The 23,646-nt window shown below is 41.8% G+C and overlaps 1 protein-coding gene across 9 annotated transcripts in view; it reads left to right on the forward strand.

Moving 5' to 3' along the window:
- TMEM219 (transmembrane protein 219) overlaps nt 1-23,646 on the forward strand; it is a 50,249-nt gene that overhangs the window by 19,246 nt on the left and 7,357 nt on the right. For 4 of the 9 annotated variants that reach the window (XM_072753518.1, XM_072753519.1, XM_072753517.1 and 1 more), the window contains 2 exons: nt 21,491-21,692; nt 21,777-21,966. In XM_072753518.1, coding sequence (XP_072609619.1) covers nt 21,491-21,692; nt 21,777-21,966 — 392 coding nt within the window. Of the gene's footprint in view, nt 1-20,349; nt 20,483-20,996; nt 21,693-21,776; nt 21,967-23,646 lie in introns of those variants that run through there. The other 5 variants (XM_026011132.2, XM_026011131.2, XM_026011133.2 and 2 more) reach the window with 5 other exon arrangements.

Below are 23,646 nucleotides of genomic sequence, written 5' to 3' on the forward strand. Positions count from 1 at the left end.
CTATAGTCTCTGAAGGCTTTACCAGTTCTGTGAGTGTATGAATTGTGCCTTGAATATAGGATTCTACCATCACCATTAGCTAGAATCTACTATTAGCTAGAATCTTTAAGGACTCTTCCAGCACTAGAATCCTAGGAGCAAGTAACCCCGTTCAGTGACAACTTTGGCTTGTGAAAATGGGAGGGAACAGGAAATGCTTTTAGGTTAAGTGCTGGAGTTTTTACCTCCATTAACTCAATTCTCTTTCTGAATCCTTACCGTTTCTCACACAATATGTCCTTTATTCTATTCTCCAAAAAGCCCAAGTCTCCTCTGACTGCCTGAGGTGAGACCTGGGAATCTGAAGCCCACCAAATCCCTGCCTTTCCATTTACCTCTACTCTGTGGACCAAGGTTTCTGCTTCATTTTCCCTGGATGTCAAAACAGTTTCCCTAATACTGGAGCTAGCTCTGACCCCTTGGCATCCCAGACTACTCTGGCCAGTGCTGGCCCTTGGAGTCAAGACTGTCTTCCTGTGCTCATAGTGTCAGGCTGAGCCTTGCTGTAAGAACCTGATTACTCAGGGACGCCTGGGTGGCTCAGTGATTGAGTGTCTACCTTTGGCTTGGGTCATGATTCCAGGGTCCTGGGATTGAGTCCCGCATCGGGCTCCCTGTGAAGAGTCTGCTTCTCCCTCTGCCTATGTTCTGCCTCTCTCTGTGTGTCCCTCATGAATAAATAAATGAAATATTAAAAAAAGAAACTCATTATTCAGAACCCTATTCTGAATATAGCCACTATAGAGAGTCTGTTTCTCATGTACCATAGTACATGAGATCTTAACAGCCTGAATCAAGTTGTTTGGACACAGTTCAGTGGGCCATGGCCACATCATTCAAGGAGTGGCTCTCTGCCAAATCAGGTTCCCAGCCCAGATCTCCAGTCCCAGTCTTGTCCTCTTTTATCACCAGACCATTCTGCTGACAAGGTGTCGCTCTGGCCAAGTAGTTCATTTTGAAAGAGATGACCAAAAAGGTAGATGAGATAAAGACAGAGACAGACAGAGAGAGGGAGAGAAAGAGAGATATTGGGGACAGAGGCTCCTAAAAAGATGTCATTTTTAATCAATCAATCAATTAACCAATCACTGGAGGCATAATGGAGGACTTTATTTCTTCTCCATCCTTGCCCAATATGCAACTTTGAGACTTCTTTTATTATTTAGAAAATTTTTAATTGTTTTTTTTTTGAAAAATTTAATTGTTATTGAAAAGTTGATACACACGGTAAAAAAAAATTCAAATAATGGGCACCTGGGTGGCTCAGTGGTTGGGCGTCTGTCTTTGGCTCAGGTTGTGGTCCCGGGGTCCTGGGATTGAGTCCTTCATCAGGTTTCTTGTGGGGAGCCTGCTCCTCCTTCTGCCTGTGTGTCTGCCTCTCTCTCTCTGTCTGTCATGAATAAATAGAATCTTGGAAAAAAAATTCAAACAGTAACAGAGTATGCAGTATAAAATACATTCCCCCCCACTCTGACTTCTAGTTCTCTTGTCTAGAGGCAGCCCCTGTTCAGAGTTTCTCATTTATCTTTCCAAAATATACTATGCATATATAAGCATGTGGGCATCTAATCTCCTTTTTGTAAAACACATATCAACATACTATTATTTTTTCCTACATTATACTGTTCCACTTGAATAAGCTCAACTTGGAGCTTATTTCAGGTCTGTGCATGTAGATATGTCTCATCCTATTTAGCAGATGCATCGTATTATATTATGGCCCTACTGATGGGACAATTCCATTGGTTTTCTTTGTTTTGATATTATTAACAATGCTGCAATGAATATCTTTGTAATATATCTTGAAATACATGAATGAGTAAATTTGTCAGATAAATTCCTAAAGGTAGAATTTCTGGGTCAAAGGTTACCGTTCACCTCAATAGATATTTTAACTCTGTCCTGCAGAGAGCTTAAATCAGTTTAGACTCTTATCAACACTGAGAGTGGGCCTGCTTTTCCCATACCCTCACCAATAGGGTATTTCTAGACATTCAGTCTTGGTGTGGCTTTAGTAGTTTATTCACCCAAAAAATGCATATATATTATCATGAGGCTTTGATCTGAGCACAAGAATGTAGAAATTAATAGCACAGATCCTGAGCCTTGCCCTCATAATCTAGACATGCACACTATCATATTATCTGGAAAATGCAACAGTGGTACAAGGTACAAAAGTAGGACAATGAAGGGAGGAGTTAATTTCATCTGTTTGAGGGAGAGTAGGGTTTGTTCAAAGCTAGGGAAAATTTTGTGAAGAACCTAATAGCTGAGATAAGTTTTGAAGAATGCATTTAGCTAACAAACATGTGTTAAGTGCCTGCTATGTGCAAGACACTGTTCTGGGTTCTTAGGTTATATTAGTGACAAAACAAAGATTCCTGTCCTCATGAAGCTTATGTCTTAGTGAGTCAATAACCAGTACACATAATAAGTTATATAGTATGTTGCAAGGTGATAGGACCCATGGAAAAGTAAAAAACAAAATAGGGTAAGGGGGATAAGGAAGGTCTATGGTAGAGGATGATGTGAATAGCAATTTTAAGTAAGGTGGTCAGGTAGACCTTGTCAAGGTGATTTTTAAGCAAAGACTTGGCAAAAGTGATTTAGTTAGGAAATAGCTAAGGAAAAGCCTTCCAGATAGTGAGAGTAGCCAGCACAAGGCTCTCAGGTCATATCTGAAGAGCAGCAAGGAGACCAGTGGACTGAGAGAGGGGAAGGATAGTAGGAGAGGGGTCAGAGAGACAATACAAGCCTTTAGGCCACTGAGACAACTTTGGTTTTCCTCCAGGTAAAATGAGAAGTCATTGCATGGTTTTAAGCAGAAGAGTATCATGATCTTTCTTTAAAAAAAATTTTTTTTAAAGATTTTTCTGGGGGCGCTTGGGTAGCTCAGTCGATTAAACATCCGACTCTTGATCTCAACTCAGGCCTTGATCTCAGAGTTGTGAGTTCAGGCCCTGAATTAAAAGCAAAAAGATTATTCTTGATGTTATATTTAGAACACACTGTAGGGTGGGGACAAGGATAGAAGCAGAGAGTATAGTACGTCAGGCGTGAGGTGATGGGAGCGTCAACCAACATAGTAGTAATGGAGATGGTAAAGAAGTGGTTGGATTCTGAATATGTGTTCAAGGTAGAGCCATAGAACTAGAAGTGACATGAGAGAGGAAAAAAGGTGTAAAAATGATCTCAAATGTTTTGGCCTGAGCTACTGAAAAGAAAAATGGAGTTATCTTCAACTGAGATAAGAAAGCTGAAGGTAAGGCAAGTTACAAAGGGAAAGATCAAGTATTCAGTTTTGGATATGTTAAGTTTCTGAGACCCATTTGACATGTAAGTGGAGATGTCGAGTAGGCAGTGAAATATATGAATGTGGGGTTTGAGAAAGAGGTCGAGACTAGAAATATAAATTCAACATGTAAATGATGAGTATGGGTTTTTCAGGCAGATGAGAATGGGGAGTGACCCACGTGAAAGAAACAGCTTGAACACAGGCATAAATATTTGAATTAGCAACTTATGTCTGGGGAACCATCAATGTTCAGTTTTCACTGGAGTTTAAAGTACAAGGGGGGTACACCTGGGTGGCTCAGCAGTTTAGTGCTGCCTTCAGCCCAGGCCCTGATCCTGGAGACCCAAGATCGAGTCCCATGTCAGGCTCCCTGCATGGAGCTTGCTTCTCCCTCTGCCTGTGTCTCTGCATCTCCCTGAAAGAAAGAAAGAGAAAAGAAAGAAAGAAAGAAAGAAAGAAAGAAAGAAAGAAAGAAAGAAAGAAAGAAAGAAAGAAAGAAAGAAAGAAAAAAGAAAGAAAAGAAAAGAAAAAAGAAAAGAAAGAAAAAAAGGAAGGAAGGAAAGGAAAGGAAAGGAAAGGAGGAAAGGAAAGGAAAAAGGAAAGAAAGGAGAAAAGAGAAAAGAAAAGAAGAAAAGAAAAGAAAAGGAAAGAAAAGAAAAGAAAAAAGAAAAGAAAAGAAAAGAGGGGTTAGAGCGGTAGAGGATGGCACTGCAGAGGTCAGCAGGAATATGACTGCCAAGGGCCTTATAGGACAAACCAAGAAGCTTCAATTTTACCACAAAAGCAGTGAGAGATGAATGACCAGACTGGTATTTCAGAGTGATTATTCTGCATCTGAGAGAAGGAATTCTGGGGAACAAGTCTACAAATGGTTTCAATAGTCCAGGCAAGAGACTTGAGGATTTGCACAAAGGCAGTAGCCGTGGAAAGGCAGAGAGAAGAGTGGATTTGAGAAATATCTGTAGGGCAGTAAAGTTTCAGACTGATTGGATATGATGGTTTAGGAGTCAGGAAGAGGCAAGGATGATTCCAAGGGTACAGGTGGTGATGTTAACCAAGACAGGGAAGAGTGGGGTGGACGGGAGCGGCTACAGATAGAGCATGGGCTCATTATGAGTCCTTTCAGATATGCTGTAGTTGGATGTTAGATATATTAGCCAAAAGGTTTGCTCTTGGGATTTTGGGTCCATTAGAATTAGTCATCAGAGGATAGTTAAAACCATGCATATGAGTGTGTTTTGGATGAGGGAAAGGGAACCAGTAGAGAAGAGTCCTTGATTTCTTTCTTTTCCTCCATCACTAAGTCCTATTGCCTCTGGTATCTTCAATTTAATCACTTTTCTCCACCCCCTTGTGATGAGCTTGGGACTAGCCCATCAGATCTTCCTTGAACCTTGGTAATTGTTCCTAATTTCCTCTTTTCCATTATTGCCTCCTTTTGGCCTGTTTTCCTTCTAGTAGCCAGAGTGATCACTTAAAAATGTATATATTATCATATCATCATTCTCCTTAAAAATCTCCATTGGCTTTTCATTCCCTTTAATAATGAACTCCAATCTCTTTACAATGGTTTACAAGGAAGGCCCCAGCCCTGGAGTAGCTCCCCAACCTCTTTCCACACCACCCTCTCCTCATTCATATTCTGGTCACCCAGGCTCCCTACAAGCCAGTCCTTTCTTCTCTTGATCTTTGCACTGCTGTTCCTTCTACCTAGGATGCTCATCCCCCAGACACAGAAAACTTCAGGTATCAGCTCAAAAGTAACCTTCACACACAAAACAACTACCCTCCCCCAAAAATAATGAAACACCTCTCTGACCACCTTATTTACTTATTTTTTTAAAAGATTTTATTTATTCATTTATGAGAGACAGAAAAAGAGTGGCAGAGACAGGCAGTGGGAGAAGCAGCTCCCTGCAGGGAGCCCAATGGGAGACTCAATCCACAGGGACTCAATCCTCAGATCTGGGATCACACCCTGAGCCTAAGACAGACGCTCAACTGCTGAGCCACCCAGGCATCCCTCTGACTTCCTTATTTAAAGTGACCTGTTGGGCAGCCCAGGTGGCTCAGCAGTTTAGCGCTGCCTTCAGCCCCAGGGCCTGCCCAGGGACCCTGATCAAGTCCCACGTTGGGCTCCCTGCATGGAGTCTCCTTCTCCCTCTGCCTGTGTCTCTGCCTCTCTCTGTGTCTCTCACGAATAAATAAAAATGAAATCCTTAAAAAAATAAATAAATAAAGTGGCCTGTCCCTTTATCTTCATATTCCTTTCCCTCTGTATCCATTTCAAAATTACTTGTTAACTATTTAGCTTTCTCACTACAGTGGAGGCTTTATGAGGTCTGGAGCATTATGTAATTTGTTCCCCCCACTATAATCCTAGCATCTGGGCACATAGAGTTGCTCTGTAAATTTTGTTGAATGAATACAGGTGGAAAAGCAGAGAAGGATGATTGAGGAAGCAGTGAGGAGTTGAGAGGGCATCTGGAGCACAGTGAGATGATTGGCCTTGGGCTGGAGGAGGGACACATGCATGTTCCTCTGTGAACAGAGGCAAGGAGGAACGTTTGAATGGGTATGTAGGCAAGTATATATATGGGGCATGAGGGTGTGTGGCAAGGGCAGGATGTTCAAGGATTTCATGGTTGATGGCCTCTTTCTGGTGAGGTCTTTTGGTGACAGCTCAGATGGAAGTTTCAGAGGTTGGGTAAAGGATTTGAGGAGCGTGGGAAAGATTTGAAACAGTTACTAAGGAGACTGAGAAAGGGAACTCTCCAGAATTTTGCCTATGATGTGGCAGCCACCAGGTGAGTGTTGAGGTTATAGACAAGAGGAGGATGTGAAACAGACTTTGCTTTCAGGAATTTGCAATCCAAAGGAGATAGAATTTCTACAAGAAAGTTGGAATGCAGGGTGCTGGGTACTATAATGGGTGGAGTGTTGTGGAGACTTGATGAGGGTGGGGACTCCGTTCTGAGAGTGGGGAAAAACATTAAAGAGGTTGTGTACCAGCAAGAGAATGGTACCAGCAAAAGTACGGTGGAGTGGAATGCCTGGAGTGAAAAGTGGAAGGTGATGCTGGAAAACAGGGTTGAGGCTAGGTAGTGAAGGATCTTATATGCACCAGGAATTAGAACTTACTCCTGCAGTCAGCAGAGGTCTTTAACAGAGCAGCAGAATCTTGTGATTGCTCTTTTAGGAAGCTAACCCACACCCAATGTGGGTGACAGATTGAAGGGAGGAGAAATTGGAGGCAGTGAGAAAGTTTTGGAGAGAGTTGCCTTGGTCCCAATGTGAGATAATGAGATTCTGAAGTAATCAAAGGCCGTAGAGAGGAGGGAAGGGATTCCAGTTTTGATGATGGATGGTATGTGGGGGGTGAGGGGAAGGTGGAGTCAAGGCTGACTCAGACCCTTCTTGCTTGGAAGACTGGGTGGATGATGATACCGTTACCAAGGATGAAGATACAGCAAGAGAGTCTATACCAAGCAAAAGTAATAAGCTCAGTTTTTTAAAAAAAAATGTGTCAAATACATATAACACACAATTTACCATTTCAAAGAGTACGCTTTAGAGGCATTAAGTACATTTACAATGTCGTGCAATCATTACCTCTGACTAGTTCCAACATATTTTCATCACCCCAAAGGAAATCCCAAATCCATTAAGCTGTTGTTCCCTAGACCACTTCTGCCCAGCCCCTGGCAACCACGTGTCTGTTTTTCTGTCTCTATTGGTTTGCCTATTTTGGATATTTCATATAAATGGAATCATACAATATGGGACCTTTTTTGTCTGGCCTTTTTCACTGAGCATAATAATTTCAGGGTTCATCCATGTTGTAGCAGGTGTCAGTACTTCATTCTTTTTTTTCTCCATCTTTTTTATTGTGGTAAAGTATACATAACATAAAGTTTATCATTTTATCCATCTTTAAATGTACAGTTCAGCTATATGTTAATTAGTTGAATTCAAATTAAAAAGAAAAAAAGTGTACAGTTCAGTGGCATTACATACATTCACACTATGTAACCATCATCACCATCTGCCTCCAGAACTTTTTTCCATTTCCCTAAACTGAAACTCTGTACCCATTAAATAATGATTCCCCAATCCCCTTTCCCACCAGCACCTAGAAATCACCATTCTACTTTCTGTCTGAATTTGATTATTCTAGTACCTCATATAAGGGAATCATACAGTGTTTGTCTTTTTGTGACTGGCTCATTTCACTTAGCATAATGTCCTCAGCATGCATCTATGTTGTGGCATGTGTCAGAATTTCTTTCCTTTTAAAGGCTGAATAATATTCTGTTACACACACACACATTCCCCTCACATTTTGTTTATCCATTCATCTGTTGATAGACATTTGGGTTATTTTCACCTTTTGGCTATTATGAATAGAGATACTGTGAACATTAGTGTATAGGTTTTTATTTGAACACCTGTTTTCAATTTTGGGAGGTGTCTGCTTAGAAGTGGAATTCCTAAAAAAACAAACAAACAAACAAACAAAAAAAGAAGTGGAATTCCTGGGTTATATGGTAGTTCTATGTTTAGTTTATTGAGTACCTGCCTCAGTGGCTTCACCATTGTATATTCCCACTAGCCATGTACAGGGTTCCAATTTCTCCACATCCTCACCAACATGTTCTATTGTCCTTTCTTTATTACTATTATTATGGCCTTCCTAGTGGATGTGAAGTATCATGTCATTGTGATTTTGATTTGCATTTCCCTAATGACTAATGATGCTCAGCATCTTTTCATGTACTTATCAGGTATTTGTATATCTCCTTTGGAGAAACATCTGTTCAAGTCCTTTGGCCATTTTTTTTTTTTAAAGATTTTATTTATTCATTCGTGAAAGACACAGAGAGAGAGAGGCAGAGACACAGGCAGAGGGAGTAGCAGGCCCCATGCACCGGGAGCCCGACGTGGGACTCGATCCCGGGTCTCCAGGATCGCGCCCTGGGCCAAAGGCAGGCGCCAAACCGCTGCGCCACCCAGGGATCCCTCCTTTGGCCATTTTAAAAGTTGTGTTGCTTTTTGCTGTTGTTCACTGGTTAGGAGTTCTTTATGTATTCTATATTAACCCTTCATCAGATACATGATTTGCAAATATTTTCTTCTGTGGATTTTTTTTTCTCTCTTGTTAGTATTCTTGAATACACAAAACTTTTAATTTTTTTTTAAAGATTTTATTTATTTATTTATTCATAGAGATGCAGAGAGAGAGAGAGAGGCAGAGACACAGGCAGAGGGAGAAGCAGGTTCCATGTAGAGAGCCTGACGTGGGACTTGATCCCGGGACTCCAGGATCATGCCCTGGGCTGTAGGCGGCGCTAAACCGCTACGCCACCGGGGCTGCCCCAACTTTTAATTTTTTATGAAATCCAACTTATCTTAATTTTTGTTGCTTGTGCTGTTGGTGTCACATCCAAGAAATCATTGACAAATACAAATGTTCAAAGATTTGCCCTATGTTTTCTCCTAAGATTTTTATAGTTTTAGCACTTAAGTTTAGATCTTTGATCCATCTGAGTTAATTTTTTTTTTTTTATGATAGTCACACATCGAGAGAGAGAGAGAGAGAGAGAGAGAGAGAGAGAGGCAGAGACATAGGCAGAGGGAGAAGCAGGCTCCATGCACCGGGAGCCCGACGCGGGATTCGATCCTGGGTCTCCAGGATCGCGCCCTGGGCCAAAGGCAGGCGCTAAACCGCTGCGCCACCCAGGGATCCCTTTCTGAGTTAATTTTTTAAAGATTTTATTTATTTAGTTAGAGAGAGCACAAGCAGGGGGAGGTGAAGAGGGAGAGGGAGAGAGAGAATCTTGAACAGACTCCATGTTGAGCATGGAGCCCAACACTGGGCTTGATCCCACGACCCTGGGATCATGAAATGAGCCAAAATCAAGAGTCAGATGCTCAACCAACTAAGTCACTCAGATGCTCCATTTGAGTTAATTTTTGTGCATGGTATAAAATAAGGGTCCAACTTCATTCTTTTACATGTGGAGATCTAGTTTTCCTCTCCCCATTTATCAAAAATGGTCCTTTCTCCATTGAATGGTCTTGGCTCCCTTGCTGCAAATCAATTGAGCATGTATGTAAGGATTTATTTCTGGATTCTTCATTTGATTTAATTTATGTGTCTGTCCTTATATCTGTACCACACTGTTTTATGACTGTAGCTTTATCGTGTGTTTTGAAACCAGGAAAGTGAATCCTTCAACTTTGTTCTTTTCAAGACAGTGTTGGCTGTTTGGGGTCCACTGAGATTCCATATGAATTTTGTTTCCTGTTTCTTTAAAGAATGCCATTGGGATTTGGTAGGAATTGCATTGAATCCAGAGATCATTTTGCTTGTGCTGAACCTAAAGACCAGCCAGAAATGAAACCTATGATCTTCTCCTGTATTTTCTGAGCATGTATTCTGCCCTGAGAGCTTTTCAAAGCCCTATTTTCCAAAGATTCTCATTTCCCATTTTTTTTCTCCCTGGCTTTTGGTATATCTCTTGTTTGCCTCATCGATTGTCTTTTGCCCCAGATGGCACTGGCTTGTTCCTTTAGATTTTAATGTTTTCTGGCAAGCTCCTCCATGTAGCTGTTTCTCTGCCCTAAGGGCATTCCAAATTAGACAAAATAAGTCCTTCAGGAAACCCATAGCAGATCTAAACCGACTAATATAATTCCTTGAGAAAAGTTCTATTGTCTTCTTCCCTTTGGGACCAGGTACCCACACTGGAAACAGTCATTAAGACTGTCACTGTGCCAGGATGGAAATGGAGTAAAGTGAACATTAAAATACCACAAAGCTCTCCTACTCGGTTTCTGTGATCTTTCTGTTGGTTAAGCACTCACATGTTGCTATAAATCTTTGACTATCTTCCAGAATTCTGATATGTTAATTCTGACAGCTTTTTTCTGTTTTTTTTTTTTTTTTTTTGATAGTTCTGGGGAGGATGGGCTGCTAGAGGTCTCTACATTGCCCTTTTCAGTGATGTCATTCCACGAGCTCAGTATGAATACACTGAGATGCCTGTAGGATACTAAGAATAGACAGTCTCTTGAAGCCAGAGATGTGTCCACACCATTAGATCCCCAGAACTTAGAACAGTTCATGGTACACAGGGGGCACTTAGCAAATGTTTGTTGAATTAATGGAACTTAAAAAAAAATTTTTTTTTAAGATTTATTTATTTACTTTAGAGAGAGAGTGTGTGTGTGCATGCACATGCACATGAGTTGGGGGAGGGGCAAAGGGAGAGGGAAAGAGAGAACCTCAAGCAAACTCCCACTGAGCATGGAGCCCAACATGGGGCTCCATCCCAAAACCCATTAGATCATGACCTGATCAAAAATCACCAGTCAGATGCTTAACCAGCTGTGTCACCCAGGTGTTGCCAATGAATGAAGCTTTAAAAAGACATTTGAGGGGTGCCTAGGTGGCTCAATGGTTGAGCATCTGCCTTTGGTTCAGGTCATGATCCTGGGGTCCTAGGATTGAGTCCCATATCAGGTTCCCTGCAGAGAGCCCGCATCTCCCTCTGCCTATGTCTCTGCTTCTCTTTCTGTGTCTCCCCTTAATAAATAAATAAAGAATTTTTAAAAATGAAAATTGGGATCCCTGGGTGGCTCAGTGGTTTAGTGCCTGCCTTTGGCCTAGGGTGTGATCCTGGAGTCCCAGGATCGAGTCCCACGTCGGGCTCCTGGCATGGAGCCTGCTTCTCCCTCTGCCTGTGTCTCTGCCTCTCTCTCTCTCTCTCTGTGACTATCATAAATAAATAAAAATTTAAAAAAAAAGACATTTGAAGGGTTCTTGGGTAGTGCAGTTGGTTGGATATTGCACTCTTGGTTTTAGTTCACATCATGATCTAGGGGTTGTAGGATCAAGCCCCACATTGGGCTTTGCACTGAGCTGAGAGTCTGCTTGGGACTCATTCTCTCTCTCCCTCTGCCCCTCCCCTCCACACACGGTCTCTCCCTCTGTCTAAAATAAATCTAAAAACTAAAAATTAAAAAAAAAGACATTTGAGAATATGGACCTTAAACTTGACTTCAGTGTATGGCCTAGAGAAGGAATTTTTTAATAATCAGTGTATAGATGATAATTGAAGCAATTGATGAAAAAGAAGTTGTTTTCAAATTACATTAGGAATAACTAAAATCCTTTTTGGACAAAGCAAAATTACTACTGTCACTTGCCCCCCTAAAGTTAATGACTGGTATTGTGTGCTCTTCCAGACTCTTTACTACCTATTTTTACTATATATGTATATAGTAAAAAAATAAAAATAAAAAAGTGTGTATATATATATATATACACACACACACACACATATATATATAATTACATAAAATATATATAATTTTATACAAAATTGTATCTTCTATTTATGCAAATATTTGGCAGATAGCTTTTTAAATATATATCTTGGAAAGGGGCAGCCCTGGTGGCGCAGCGGTTTGGTGCTGCCTGCAGCCTGGAGTGTGATCCTGGAGACCTGGGATTGGGTCCCATGTCGGGCTCCCTGCATGGAGCCTGCTTCTCCCTCTCCCTCTGCCTGTGTCTCTGCCTCTCTCTCTATGAATGTGTGTCTATGAATGAATAAATAAAATCTTAAAATATATATATATATATATATATATATATATATATATATATATATATATATATATCTTGGAAAGATATCAGTAAAGTTTATATAATATATTCAAGACATTATCCTAGACACAATTTACTTCAAGAGTTAGAGGGACAGATCTAGATTTAGACTACCTCAGTAGTCTAAATATTTGCTCCACCATTTATTAGATGTGTAACTTTTGTAAAGCACTTTCATTTTCTTCATCTATTAAGTGGAGTGGTAATAATAAGTAGTATGTTTTTTGTGTAGTTTTTGAGATTTAAATGAAATAATAAACCCAGGGCATGCCCAGGGCATGATCCTGGAGACCCGGGACCAAGTCCCATGTCAGGCTCCCTGCATGGAGCCTGCTTCTCCCTCTGCCCGTGTCTCTGCCTCCATGTCTCTCATGAAAAGATAAATAAATAAAATCTTTTTTTAAAAAGGAATATTATTCAGCCTTAAAAAGAAAAGAAATTCTGACGTATACTATAACATGTATGAACCTTGAAGACATTATGCTAATAGAAATAAGCCAGACACAAAAGCACACATATTGTATGGTTCCATTTATATGAAATATCTAGAATAAACAAATTCATAAAAATAAAAAGTAGCAAAGAGGTTACTGGGATCTAGGTCAAGGGGGTAATGGGTAATTGCTTAATGGTTACAGAATTTTGGTTTGGATGAAAAGTTTTGGAAATAAATAGTGGTGATGGTTGTACAACATTATGAATGTAATACCACTGAACTGTACATTTTAAAATTATTAAAATGACAAATTTTATGATAAATGTATAATATATCACACTAAAAAAATAGACAAAAAAATAGGCAGGTCTTCCTTTAAAGAACTTACAATCTAGTTAAGAGAATTGGGACATTTAAAGAAATAACATTAAGTATTTGATGATAGGGCAGCCGGGGTGGCTGAGCGGTTTGGCGCTGCCTTCAGTCCAGGGCGTGATCCCAGAGTCCTGGGATCAAGTTCTTCATCGGGCTCCCTGTGTGGAGCCTGCTTCTCCCTCTACCTGTGTCTCTGCCTCTCTCTCTCTCTCTCTCTCTCTCTGTCTCTCATGAATAAATAAATAAAATCTTTAAGAAAAAAGTATTTGATGATAGCATGAGAAAAGTGGTTTTCTTTGGATAGAGGAAACAGGGAATGACTGGAAAGGGAAATGAGGGAAGTTCCTGGAGTGATGGAAATGTTTTATGTTTTGATTGGGAGGTTTACATGGGCATTACATTTGTCAAAACTTACAAAATTTTATACTTAAAATTATGTGCATTTTACTTTATGTAAATTTCACCCGGTAGGGGGGCATTATTAGCTACTACTAATCCCTTGACTATTAATATATATTGTAGTTATTTTCTCCTACTTCTCATTTGTATGAAATCCTTCATCAAATAGAGGCTTTTAATTTTTTTGTACCTCTTAATCTCCTTTATGTATTTTGCCCATCTCCCCACCGGCAACTCCCAGTTTGTTCTCTGTATTTAAGACTGGTTTTGTTTTTGTTTTAATTGCACACTTAAGTGAAATCATATGGTATTTCTCTTTCTTTGACTTATTTCACTTGACATAATGCCATCTAGGTCCATCTGTGTTGTTGCAAATGGCAAGATCCCATTCTTTTTTAAGGCTGAGGAACATTCCTGTGTGTGTGCATGTGTGTGTGTGTGTGTGTGTATCACATCTTTACCCATTCATCTATGGATGGACACTTGCTTCCATATCTTGGCTATATAAATAATGCTTCAATAAACATAGGACTGCATGTATCTTTTTGAATTAGCATTCTCATTTCTTTTGGATAAATACCCAGTAGTAGAATTACTGGATTGTAGAGTATTTCTATTTTTACTTTTTTTGAGGAAACTCCAGACTGTTTTCCACAGTGGCTGCACCAATTCACATTCCCACCAGCAGTACACGAGGGTTCCTTCTTCTCTACATCCTTGCCAACACTTGTTATTTATTTTCTTCTTGATACTAGCCATTCTGACAGGTGTAAGGGGTATCTCCTTATAGTTCTGACTTGCACTTCCCTGATAATGAGTGATATTGAACATCTTCTCATGTGTCTGTTGTATATCTGTATACACCACCTGTCTTCTTTGGAAAAATGTCTATCTGGATCCTCTGTTCATTTTTCAATTGGATTGGTTTTGAGTGGGGACACTGAGTTGTAGAAGTTATTTGTATATTTTGGATATTAACCCCTTATCAGATATATTGTTTGCAAATATTTTCTTCCATTCACTAGGTTCTCTTTTTGTCTTATTAGTGGTATCCTTCACTGTGCAAAAGCTTTTTATTTTGGTGTAGTCTCAATAGTTTAATTTTGCTTTTGTTTCTCTTGCCTGAGGAGCCATATCCATATGTTGGTAAGGCCAATATCAAAGAGATTACTGCAGAGGCTTTTAATTTTAAATAGTTGTTGATCCACTTTTTTTCATTTATGGTTTCTGGAATTTATGTCTTGCTTTAGAAGGTATCTTATTCCAGGTTTGCAAACATATTCTATTTTTTCTCAATATTTTATCGTGTGTGTGTGTGTGTGTGTGTGTGTGGACGTGCACGTACTTGTATGTGTGTATTATATGTAGCTGTTGACTAGTTGAAAACCATGGGTAAGTTTTCTAACATTGCTAAGCCTTGGTTTTCTCACCTGTAAAGTAGAGATATTGCTGATTTGGCTTTGTTACTGATAAAATGACATTTGAAGGCCATTAAATGCTTTACTCATTTAGAAGTTAGAAGAGGGTAGCTATTACTATTTTATATTATGGTATTATCTATCTATTATGGTATTTGACATTTTATCGTAATTTTTTGTGCATCTGCCTCTTTCACTAAGGCTTTTCATTGGTAGGAAATGTGCCTTCCCTCAGTGCCTACCCAAGTGCCTTGCATTAAATAAGTGTTCAAATGTTCATTGAATGTAGTAGTTAATTGAATAGATGAATAATATGATAAAACCAAAAAGTAGGGTACCTGGTTGGCTCAGTCAGTTAACATCTGCCTTCATGATCCTGGAGTCTCAGGATTGAGTCCCACATCTGGCTCCCTGCTTAGTAGGGAGTCTGCTTCTCCCTCTGCCCCTCACTCTGCTCATGCACTCTCTCTTTCTCTCTCTCTCAAATAAATAAAAATCTTAAAAACAACAACAAGAAGAAGTAAAAGAAAGACAAATTTTATCCAGCAGTTCTGATACGAAACTAAACACAAAATTGAAGTCCAATTGAAGGAACCTTATGAAATATGTAGGGGCTCTTGTCCAAGGATGGACTCCAAGAGGACTGAGGTTCTGCTGATTGAAACTGCCTATAAACATTCAGGCAAAAGTGTATTTTTCCAGGGAGAAGATCCATAGGCAGATTTTACTTTCTAGGAGGCCATGGATCCTGAATACTTTGCCCACTATTGTATTCCCAGCTCACAGAATACAGCTTGGGGGCAGCCCAGGTGGCTCAGCGGTTTAGCACCACCTTCAGCCCAGGGCGTGATCCTGGAGACCCAGAATCAAGTCCTCTGTCGGGCTCCTACATGGAGCGTGCTTCTCCCTCTGCCTGTGTCTCTGCCTCTCTCTCTGTGTGTCTCTCATGAATAAATAAATAAAATCTTTAAAAAAAAAAGAGAGAGAGAGAATACTGCTTGGTAGCTCAGAAATGTTTCTTGAATGGATATCTGACTGAATGAAAAAATTCATCAGATTTTCACAGGGGTCTGTGACTCCAAAAAGTGTTAGAGCTTGATAATATAAAAGAAAAATAAATCAAATAGATCCCTGAGAGCTTTTATCTGGGCCAGAGCTCCGAGAAGAATCTATCATTATGGACTGATGAAGGAGCCCCTTCCCCCATTCCTTCTAAAGGACTGGGTGATTCCCTTCTCAATTGGCTTTTTGATTCTCACATTTGCAGATTCTCACATTTGTTTGTAGTCAGGCTTGAATCAGAAGCCAATTTCTGCCTCCTACTGTATGACCTGTTAAATTAAAGCTGTCTAGGCCAGTTTTCTCCAGTAACATCCACCTTCAGGACCCTGTGAGTGGATTACCAAATCAGAACATTGGTATAATGCTGCCTGATTATAGTGCACAACCAGTTTTGTGTCCTCTTGTGCTCTTCCCCTCCAACTTTTTTTTTTAAGATTTTATTTATTTGGGGGGCAGCCTGGGTGGCTCAGGGGTTTAGTGCCACCTTTGGCCCAGGGCGTGGTCCTGGAGACCAGGGATCGAGTCCCACGTCAGGCTTCCTGCATGGAGCCTGCTTCTCCCTCTGCGTCTGCCTCTGTCTCTGCCTCTCTCTCTCTCTCTCTGTGTGTGTGTGTGTGTCTCATGAATAAATAAATAAAATCTTTTTAAAAAAAGATTTTATTTATTTGGGATGCCTAGGTGGCTCAGCGGTTGAGCATCTGCCTTGGGCTCAGAGTATGATCTGAGGGTCTGGGATCAAGTCCCATATTGGGCTCCCTGCACGGAGCCTACTTCTCTCTCTGCCTATATCTCTGTTTCTGTCTCTCTGTGTGTGTGTGTCTCATGAATAAATAAAATATTTTTTTAAATTGTAGTTACTTATTTGAGACAGAGAGAGAGAATGAACAAGCATGAGCATTGGGGAGGGGCAGAGGGAGCAGCAGACTCCCTGCTGAGCAGGGATGCCCTGTGCAGGGCTTGATCCCAGGACCCTGAGATCATGACCCAAGCCAAAGGCAGATGCTTAACCGACTGAGCCACCCAGGCACCCCCAACTCTTTTTTCCTATGTAAGACATTGGTTTACATCCATTTACCTTGATTTCTAGGCCTTGTGTCAGTTCCTTTCTATAACCAGTTTGTCTCTAGTGGTCCGTAGAATTTGTTCATTGGGCTACATAAGCAAATATGCAATAAGCAATTATGGTCATTTACAAGAACTGCTGTCCAAATATGCCTAATTACTTTGTGGTACAAGAATAATGAAGGGAAACTCCCATTTGTTGACTTCCTATTGTGAACCAGCACTACACTATGCACTTTCATGTCTTATCTTACCTGACAAATTAGACTTGTCATTTAGTAGAAACATTGAGAAAATTTTTACTTACATGGATATTAATTTTGTGCCTGGACCATAGTGGGCACTAAAAAATAGCTGTCAACCAAATAAACTTTCTTTTACCTTTTAACCTAAATTTCACAAACATTCAGCATGGACAGATGTGCTCCCAACCTTAACATGACACTGAAAATTAGTACGTTCTCAGTGAAAGTGGCCTGTAAGAAGCCATTTTCAATATATTAAACAAATACTTACTGAGTAAATACTGTGCTCAAACTATGAAAAGACCTGGGGCTTGTGGAGCATACTCTTCCAGGTTCAAAGGTGCTGGCTGGGGACACAAGACTAAGACTAGGGAAAAGTGCGCTGGCTCAGACTGGACTGGGTGTGACTGTTAGGCGGGCAGAGACTTTTCCAGGCTTTCAGGAGAGATCTCTTGCCAGGACTAAGCAAGAAGGATTTGGTGGGAAAGGATTAGATTCAGTGTTGGGACACTTGGGCTCTAGTTCTCACTGAGGGTTAACTGGTTGGGAGACTTGTGCTTAGTCCCTTAACCTCTCCAGACATCAGTTTAGCATCTGGAAAATAAAGTGGGGTGGGGGTGGTTATTAGTGAACTTGTTCTGTCCTGAGTGCCTTCCAATTCTTAGGTTCGAAAATTTGCTGTCAACCACACTTACTTTTCCTTTGAGAACAAATACTTCCTGCACTTGTAATTTCAAATAAGTCAGTCAATGGCATTCATCAGCCACTATACTCTAAGAGACTGTGCCATAAATTTCTCCCCATATACATACCAGGATATATTTTTTTAAGGTTTTATTTATTTATTCCTGAGAGACAGAGAGAGAGAGAGGCAGAGACACAGGCAGAGGGAGAAGCAGGCTCCATGGAGGAAGCCTGACGTGGGACTCGATCCTGGGTCTCCAGGATCAGGCCCAGGGCTGAAGGCGGCGCTAAACCGCGGAGCCACCTGGGCTGCCCTACACCAGTTTTTTTAATCATTATTTTTAATTGTGACAAAATACACATAACATAAATATTTACCATCTTAACCATTTTTATGTGTACATTTTAAGTGTAGAAATTCAGTAGTGTTAATGACATTCACCTTGTGCAACCATTACCATTATCCATCTCCAAAATTGTTTTCTTTTCTTTTTTCTTTTCTTTTAAAGATTTTATTTATTGGGATTCCTGGGTGGCTCAGTGGTTAAGCACGTCTGCCTTCAGCTTAGGGTGTGATCCTGAAATACTAGGATGAGTCCCACATGGGGCTCCCTGCAGGGAGCCTGCTTCTCCCTCTGCCTGTGTCTCTGCCCCTCTCTCTGTGTCTCTCATGAGAGGGAGCCCAATGCAGGACTCAATCCCAAGTCCTCAGGATCATGACCTGAGCCAAAGGCAGACATTTAACTGACTGAGCCACTAGGTGCCCCAAATGATGGTTTTAAAAAAGTAAACTCTACCTAGTATGGGACTCAAACTCAAACCCAAGATCAAGAGTTGCACATACCACACCAACTGGGCCAGCCAGGTGCCCCTCATAATTCTATTTAATTTTTTAAAGAGCTACCGTTCTGTTTTTCCTGGTGGTTGTGTCATTTTAAATACCCACCCACAGTGCAAAAGGGTTCTAACTTCTCTATGGCCTTGTTAACATTTATTTTTCTTTCTTTCTTTTTATAATAGTAGCCATCTAATAGCTGTGAGTTTTATCTAATTGTGTGGGGTTTTTTTTTTTAAGATTTTATTTATTTATTTCATGAGAGACACACAGAGAGAGGCAGAGACACAGACAGAGGGAGAAGCAGGCTCCTCATAGGGAGGCTGATGAGGGACTCCATCCCGGACCCTGAGATCACACCCTGAGCCCAAGGCAGAGGCTCAACCACTGAGCCACCCAGGCGTCCCCTAATTGTGGTTTTCATTTGCATTTCCCTTATGATTAGTAATGTTGAGTATCTCTTCGTATGCCTATTAGCCATTTGTATATCTTTGGAGAAATATCTTCAAGTCCTTTGCCTATTTTTTAACCAGGAATTTTGTTGTGTTACATTGTAAGAGTTCTTTATATATTCTGTATATTATTTACTCATTACAGAGTTTTGCTTTGCAAATATTTTCTCCCATTCCATGGATTGACTTTTCACTCTGTTATGTCCTTTGATGCACAGGAATTTTAAATTGGTAAAATTTTAAATTTTAAATTTTTAAGTTGGTGTAGTCCAACTTACCTAATTTTTTTCTTTTGTTGTCTGTGCTTTGAGTGTCATACTCCAAGAAATCATTTCCAAATCCAATGTCCCAAAACTTTCCCGTTTTCTTCTGAGTTTTATCAATCAGCGCTTACATTTAGTTCTTTTGTGCATTTTGAATTAACTTTTGTATATGGAGTAACGTAAGGCTTTAACTTCATTCTTTCACATGAGAATATTGTTTTCCTAACACGGTTTGCTGAGATAACTAGCTTTTCCTCATTGAATGGTCCTGGCACCCTTGTTGATTATTTTACCATATGTGAAAGGGTTTGGGGCTATAAATTTTGCAGGAGGTGGTGGTACAGGAATGACGGGGTCCCTGTCTTAACGCAGCCTCAGTAGAGGTTTTGTTTCAAGAAGCATTTGTCCAGCGCGGTTGTGTTCAGTGCACACTGGGCCCATGTTTTCCCACACTTTTGCCTCGTAAGCTTCCCATACAACCAGTGAGGTAGGTGGGCTGAACCCCCTTTAACAAACTCAGTTCCCCAAAAGAGCACTGTTATGGCTTGTGCAGGGGCAGGCACAAAGTTAGGATTTGAACCCTGGGTTCTTGGCTCCATGCGTTCTGCTATTTCAGGTAAGGTGGACTTCGATGTCCTCATCTCTAAAATATGGGCAAAAATGAAATGAGATGGTTTCTACTAAGCAGTCTGGCAGCCACAGGATCCTAAGCATTAAGGAGTCCACCAAAACCCGCGGCCGAGCGTGAGGTGTACACGTTAGGCCTGCAGAGGGGAGCGGAACCCAAACAGTCCCGAAGGCCAAAGTCCTTGGGCTGGAGTTCCGCCCCCGGGCGGACCCCAAATTCTTACCCGGAACCTGGGCGCGGCTGGGCTGTGCGACTGGCGCGGGAGGGGGACGAGCCAACAGAAAAATGCCTGCGACGCGATTCCCGTTGAAATGCCCCAGTGTCTCCGGAGTGAGGCTTTCCAGTTCTAACACCGTTCCTACTATAATCAGCTCCTCTGCCTCTCTGCCTTTGGCTCACCGATTGCGGAGTAGTTTCTTCTCCATTGCCCCTTCCTTGGCTTCCTTCTTGGTACGCCCCCACCCAGTCTGGGAAGGGCCGGGCGGCTGCCCGCGTAGACACTGCGCATGCGAATCCCCACCGGGTGGGTGGGGATAGGGGGGGGGGCACGGACCCCGCCCCTTCGCTGCTCCACGCCTGACGTCGCGGGGGGCGCCGGCCTCCGCCCGGCTCCGAGCGGTGAGAGGGAGCGGCAGGCGGACCCAACGCCGCAGAACAGGGAAGGGATGTTGCGGGTGTTGAGTTCCTGCAGGAGGGGCTTTGCGGGGGGAGGGGAGGCCCGGGGGCACCACCAGCCGCTGAACTCAGGCCCTGCCCTCCCCGTTCGTGCTTTCTTCCCCTTTCCAGACGTGTGGGGCCGGGAGGCAGGGCAGGGGCTGGGCATTTGTGACACCTGCATTTCCCCGAAGCCCTCCTTCTCCCCCCACCCCATATGTTTATCCCGGTTTCCAGATGTTCCTTTTCATCAGGCTGTCACTTCTCGCTTGGAAAAGGCAAACAGAAGACGGATTTCAGACCTTGGCCATGCCACTCTGTGAAAGTCCCCAGAACCTCAGTTTCCACCACAGTATTTTTTGTGTTGCTTCACCTGGTTTTAAAGATCAGTATGACACAGTGAAATAGAAAGGAAATGGACATTTGTTGAATTCCTGCATGGCTGAATACTATGCAAAACTGCTTTATTTGTCACGTTTAGTCTTCATTATTTGGTGTTCTTTCACAGATCCTTAAGCTCACAAAGGTTAACTGATTTTTCTAACATAGCCAGTGAGTGGCAGGGGAGGATACAGATTGAACCGTCTTGCTCCAAAGTGGAGTTCTCATCAGACACTTCCTTTGTTTAGGCTATTGGATGGCACCGCTCTTCAGCCAGACCCTCGCCCCAGAACAGCTGCTTCCTGAATTTCTCCCCTTGACAATTCTTCTGGGTTCCTTTCTCCAGCACAGTGTGTTCTGCTTTGCTTCTGCCTTGATTACTTCAGAAATGAAATGCAGCAAACATTTATTAAGTGGTGCAGGGGGATGAACACTGGAAGCCAAGAGCCTTGGATTCTTGTCCTGGCTCTATCATTAAGTGGCTGTGTGGCCTTGGGGAAGTTCTTGGTCTTTTCAATGCTTTAGCTTCCCTTTGAATAAAATGGGTAAGTGCCTTCTGACTGGCAGGCTCTTGTCCATCCTGTCCTCCAGCAGGCTCTCCGTGGAGCCCCGGACCTCTCTCCTCCCCATGGGCAGCTGCCAGGCAGGGCACAACCTGCATCTCTGTCTGGCCCACCATCCGCCTTTGGTCTGTGCCACTTTGATCCTGCTGCTTCTTGGCCTTTCAGGCCTAGGCCTCGGCGGCTTCCTCCTTACTCACAGAACTGGCCTGCGCAGCCCTGACATTCCCCAGGTGAGTACTTTCCTCATCCTTTTCATACAAGCTTGCACATGCTGCTAATCTCTTACCTCTCTCCCACTTTTCTTTTGCACACAGGACTGGGTCTCTTTCTTGAGATCTTTTGGCCAGCTGACCCTGTGCCCCGTGAATGGGACAGTCACAGGGAAGTGGCGTGGCCCTCACGTCGTGGGCTTACTGACCACTTTGAACTTTGGAGATGGTCCAGAAGGGAACAAGACACAGACATTCCAAGCCACGGTCCTGGGTAGTCAGATGGGATTGAAAGGTGAGATCAAGGGTGCCTGGGTGGCTCAGTGGTAGAACGGCTGCCTTTGGCTCATATCATGATCCTAGGGTCCTGGGATTGAGTTCCGCATCAGGCTCCCCACAGGGACCCTGTTTCTCCCTTGGCCTATGTCTCTGCTTCTCTCTCTCTGTCTCTCATGAATAAATAAATAAAATATTAAAAAAAAAAAAAAAAGGTGAGATCGAGGAGGACTATGGGTTGAGGATCAGAACACTTAGGGGTGGGCCCTGTCTCTGACCTCCCCAACCTGGTGACCTTGGGAATATCCTTTGGCCTTCGTCACTTCTAGTAAGGACTAGATACTTTCAGTGAACATAGTGACACTATGTGGGCTCCCTGTGTTTTCTCTCTCCTCTTTCAGCACCTAATCTTGGAGGTGTGATAAGATGGGGTAGATTTGACTTAATGTTCTTTATCATCCCTCTTCATCCCTACTGCTTTCTCCTCTTAGAGGCACCTTCTTTTTCCTCATGGATATTCAAGAAACATACCCTGTTCAATTAAGCAAGTGTTTTGAGTGCCTGCTCTCAGGCAGTCTTAGCACAGCTCTATGTGCTATGGAGAATACAGAAAAAATTAGATATCATCCATTCCCACAGAGCTTAGAGTCTCCTGGGAAAATGATGGGGGGAGGGGAGGGAGTCAGTGGGTGCCATTGACTCTTGTATGAGATTTGGCCTCAGGTTCCTTGTCTGAAATTGGGGAAATGAAAAGAGAGGAGAGAAAGGTGGAACTCCCCGGCTTCTGTGGTCCTTTCCGACACTACCATTCTAAGATTCTCTTGTGAGATTGCGTGTGTGTGTGTGGGGGGTCTCTCTTATGTCCAGGTGTACATGTTGTGATAAAAAAATGAGAATAAAGGAAGGTATCTGATATATACAGACTTGAGATAATTTTTCCTATTCTTTTTATTTTGTAAACATATATACATCAGCTTTACCATAAAATTCACGCATTTAACATGTACAATTTCGTATAGTCACAGAAGTGTGCAACTATCACCACAATCAATTTTAGAGCATTTTCATTCTCTCAAAATAAATCTTGTACCCATTAGCAGTTGCTTCCCTTTTCCTCTTAACCTTCCAGACCCAGCAACTACTTATCTCTCTTTTTCTGTAGCTTTACCCATATCATTTCATATAGTATGTGCTCTTTTGTGGCTGGCTTCTTTCAAGTATAACATGTCCATGTCATAGCACATATCAATCAGTACTTTGTGTTTTTAGTGCTGAATAATATTCATTGTATGGATATTCCACATCTTATTTATTCATTCATCACGTTGATTGATACTTGGATTGTTTCTACTTTTTGACTATTACGAACAATGCTGCTGTCAACATTCACATACAAGATTTTGTGTGATCATACATTTTCATTTCTCCTGGGGGAAATGAAATACCTAAAAGTGGAATTGCTGGGTCATATTGTAACTCTATATTTACTCTTTTGAGGAACTGCCAGACTGTTTTCCAAAGTGACTGCACCATTTTGTGTTCTCCCCAGCACTATGTGAGTTCCAATTTCTCCACATTTGTTATTATCTGGCTTTTTTTATTCTAGCCATCCTAGTCATTGGGAAGTAGTATTTCACCATGGTTCTGATTGGCATAGTTCATGATACTGAGCATTTTTTTTTCATGCACTTTTAAGACC

This window comes from Vulpes vulpes, chromosome 3, assembly GCF_048418805.1.
Source record: "Vulpes vulpes isolate BD-2025 chromosome 3, VulVul3, whole genome shotgun sequence".
Lineage (NCBI taxonomy): Eukaryota > Metazoa > Chordata > Mammalia > Carnivora > Canidae > Vulpes > Vulpes vulpes.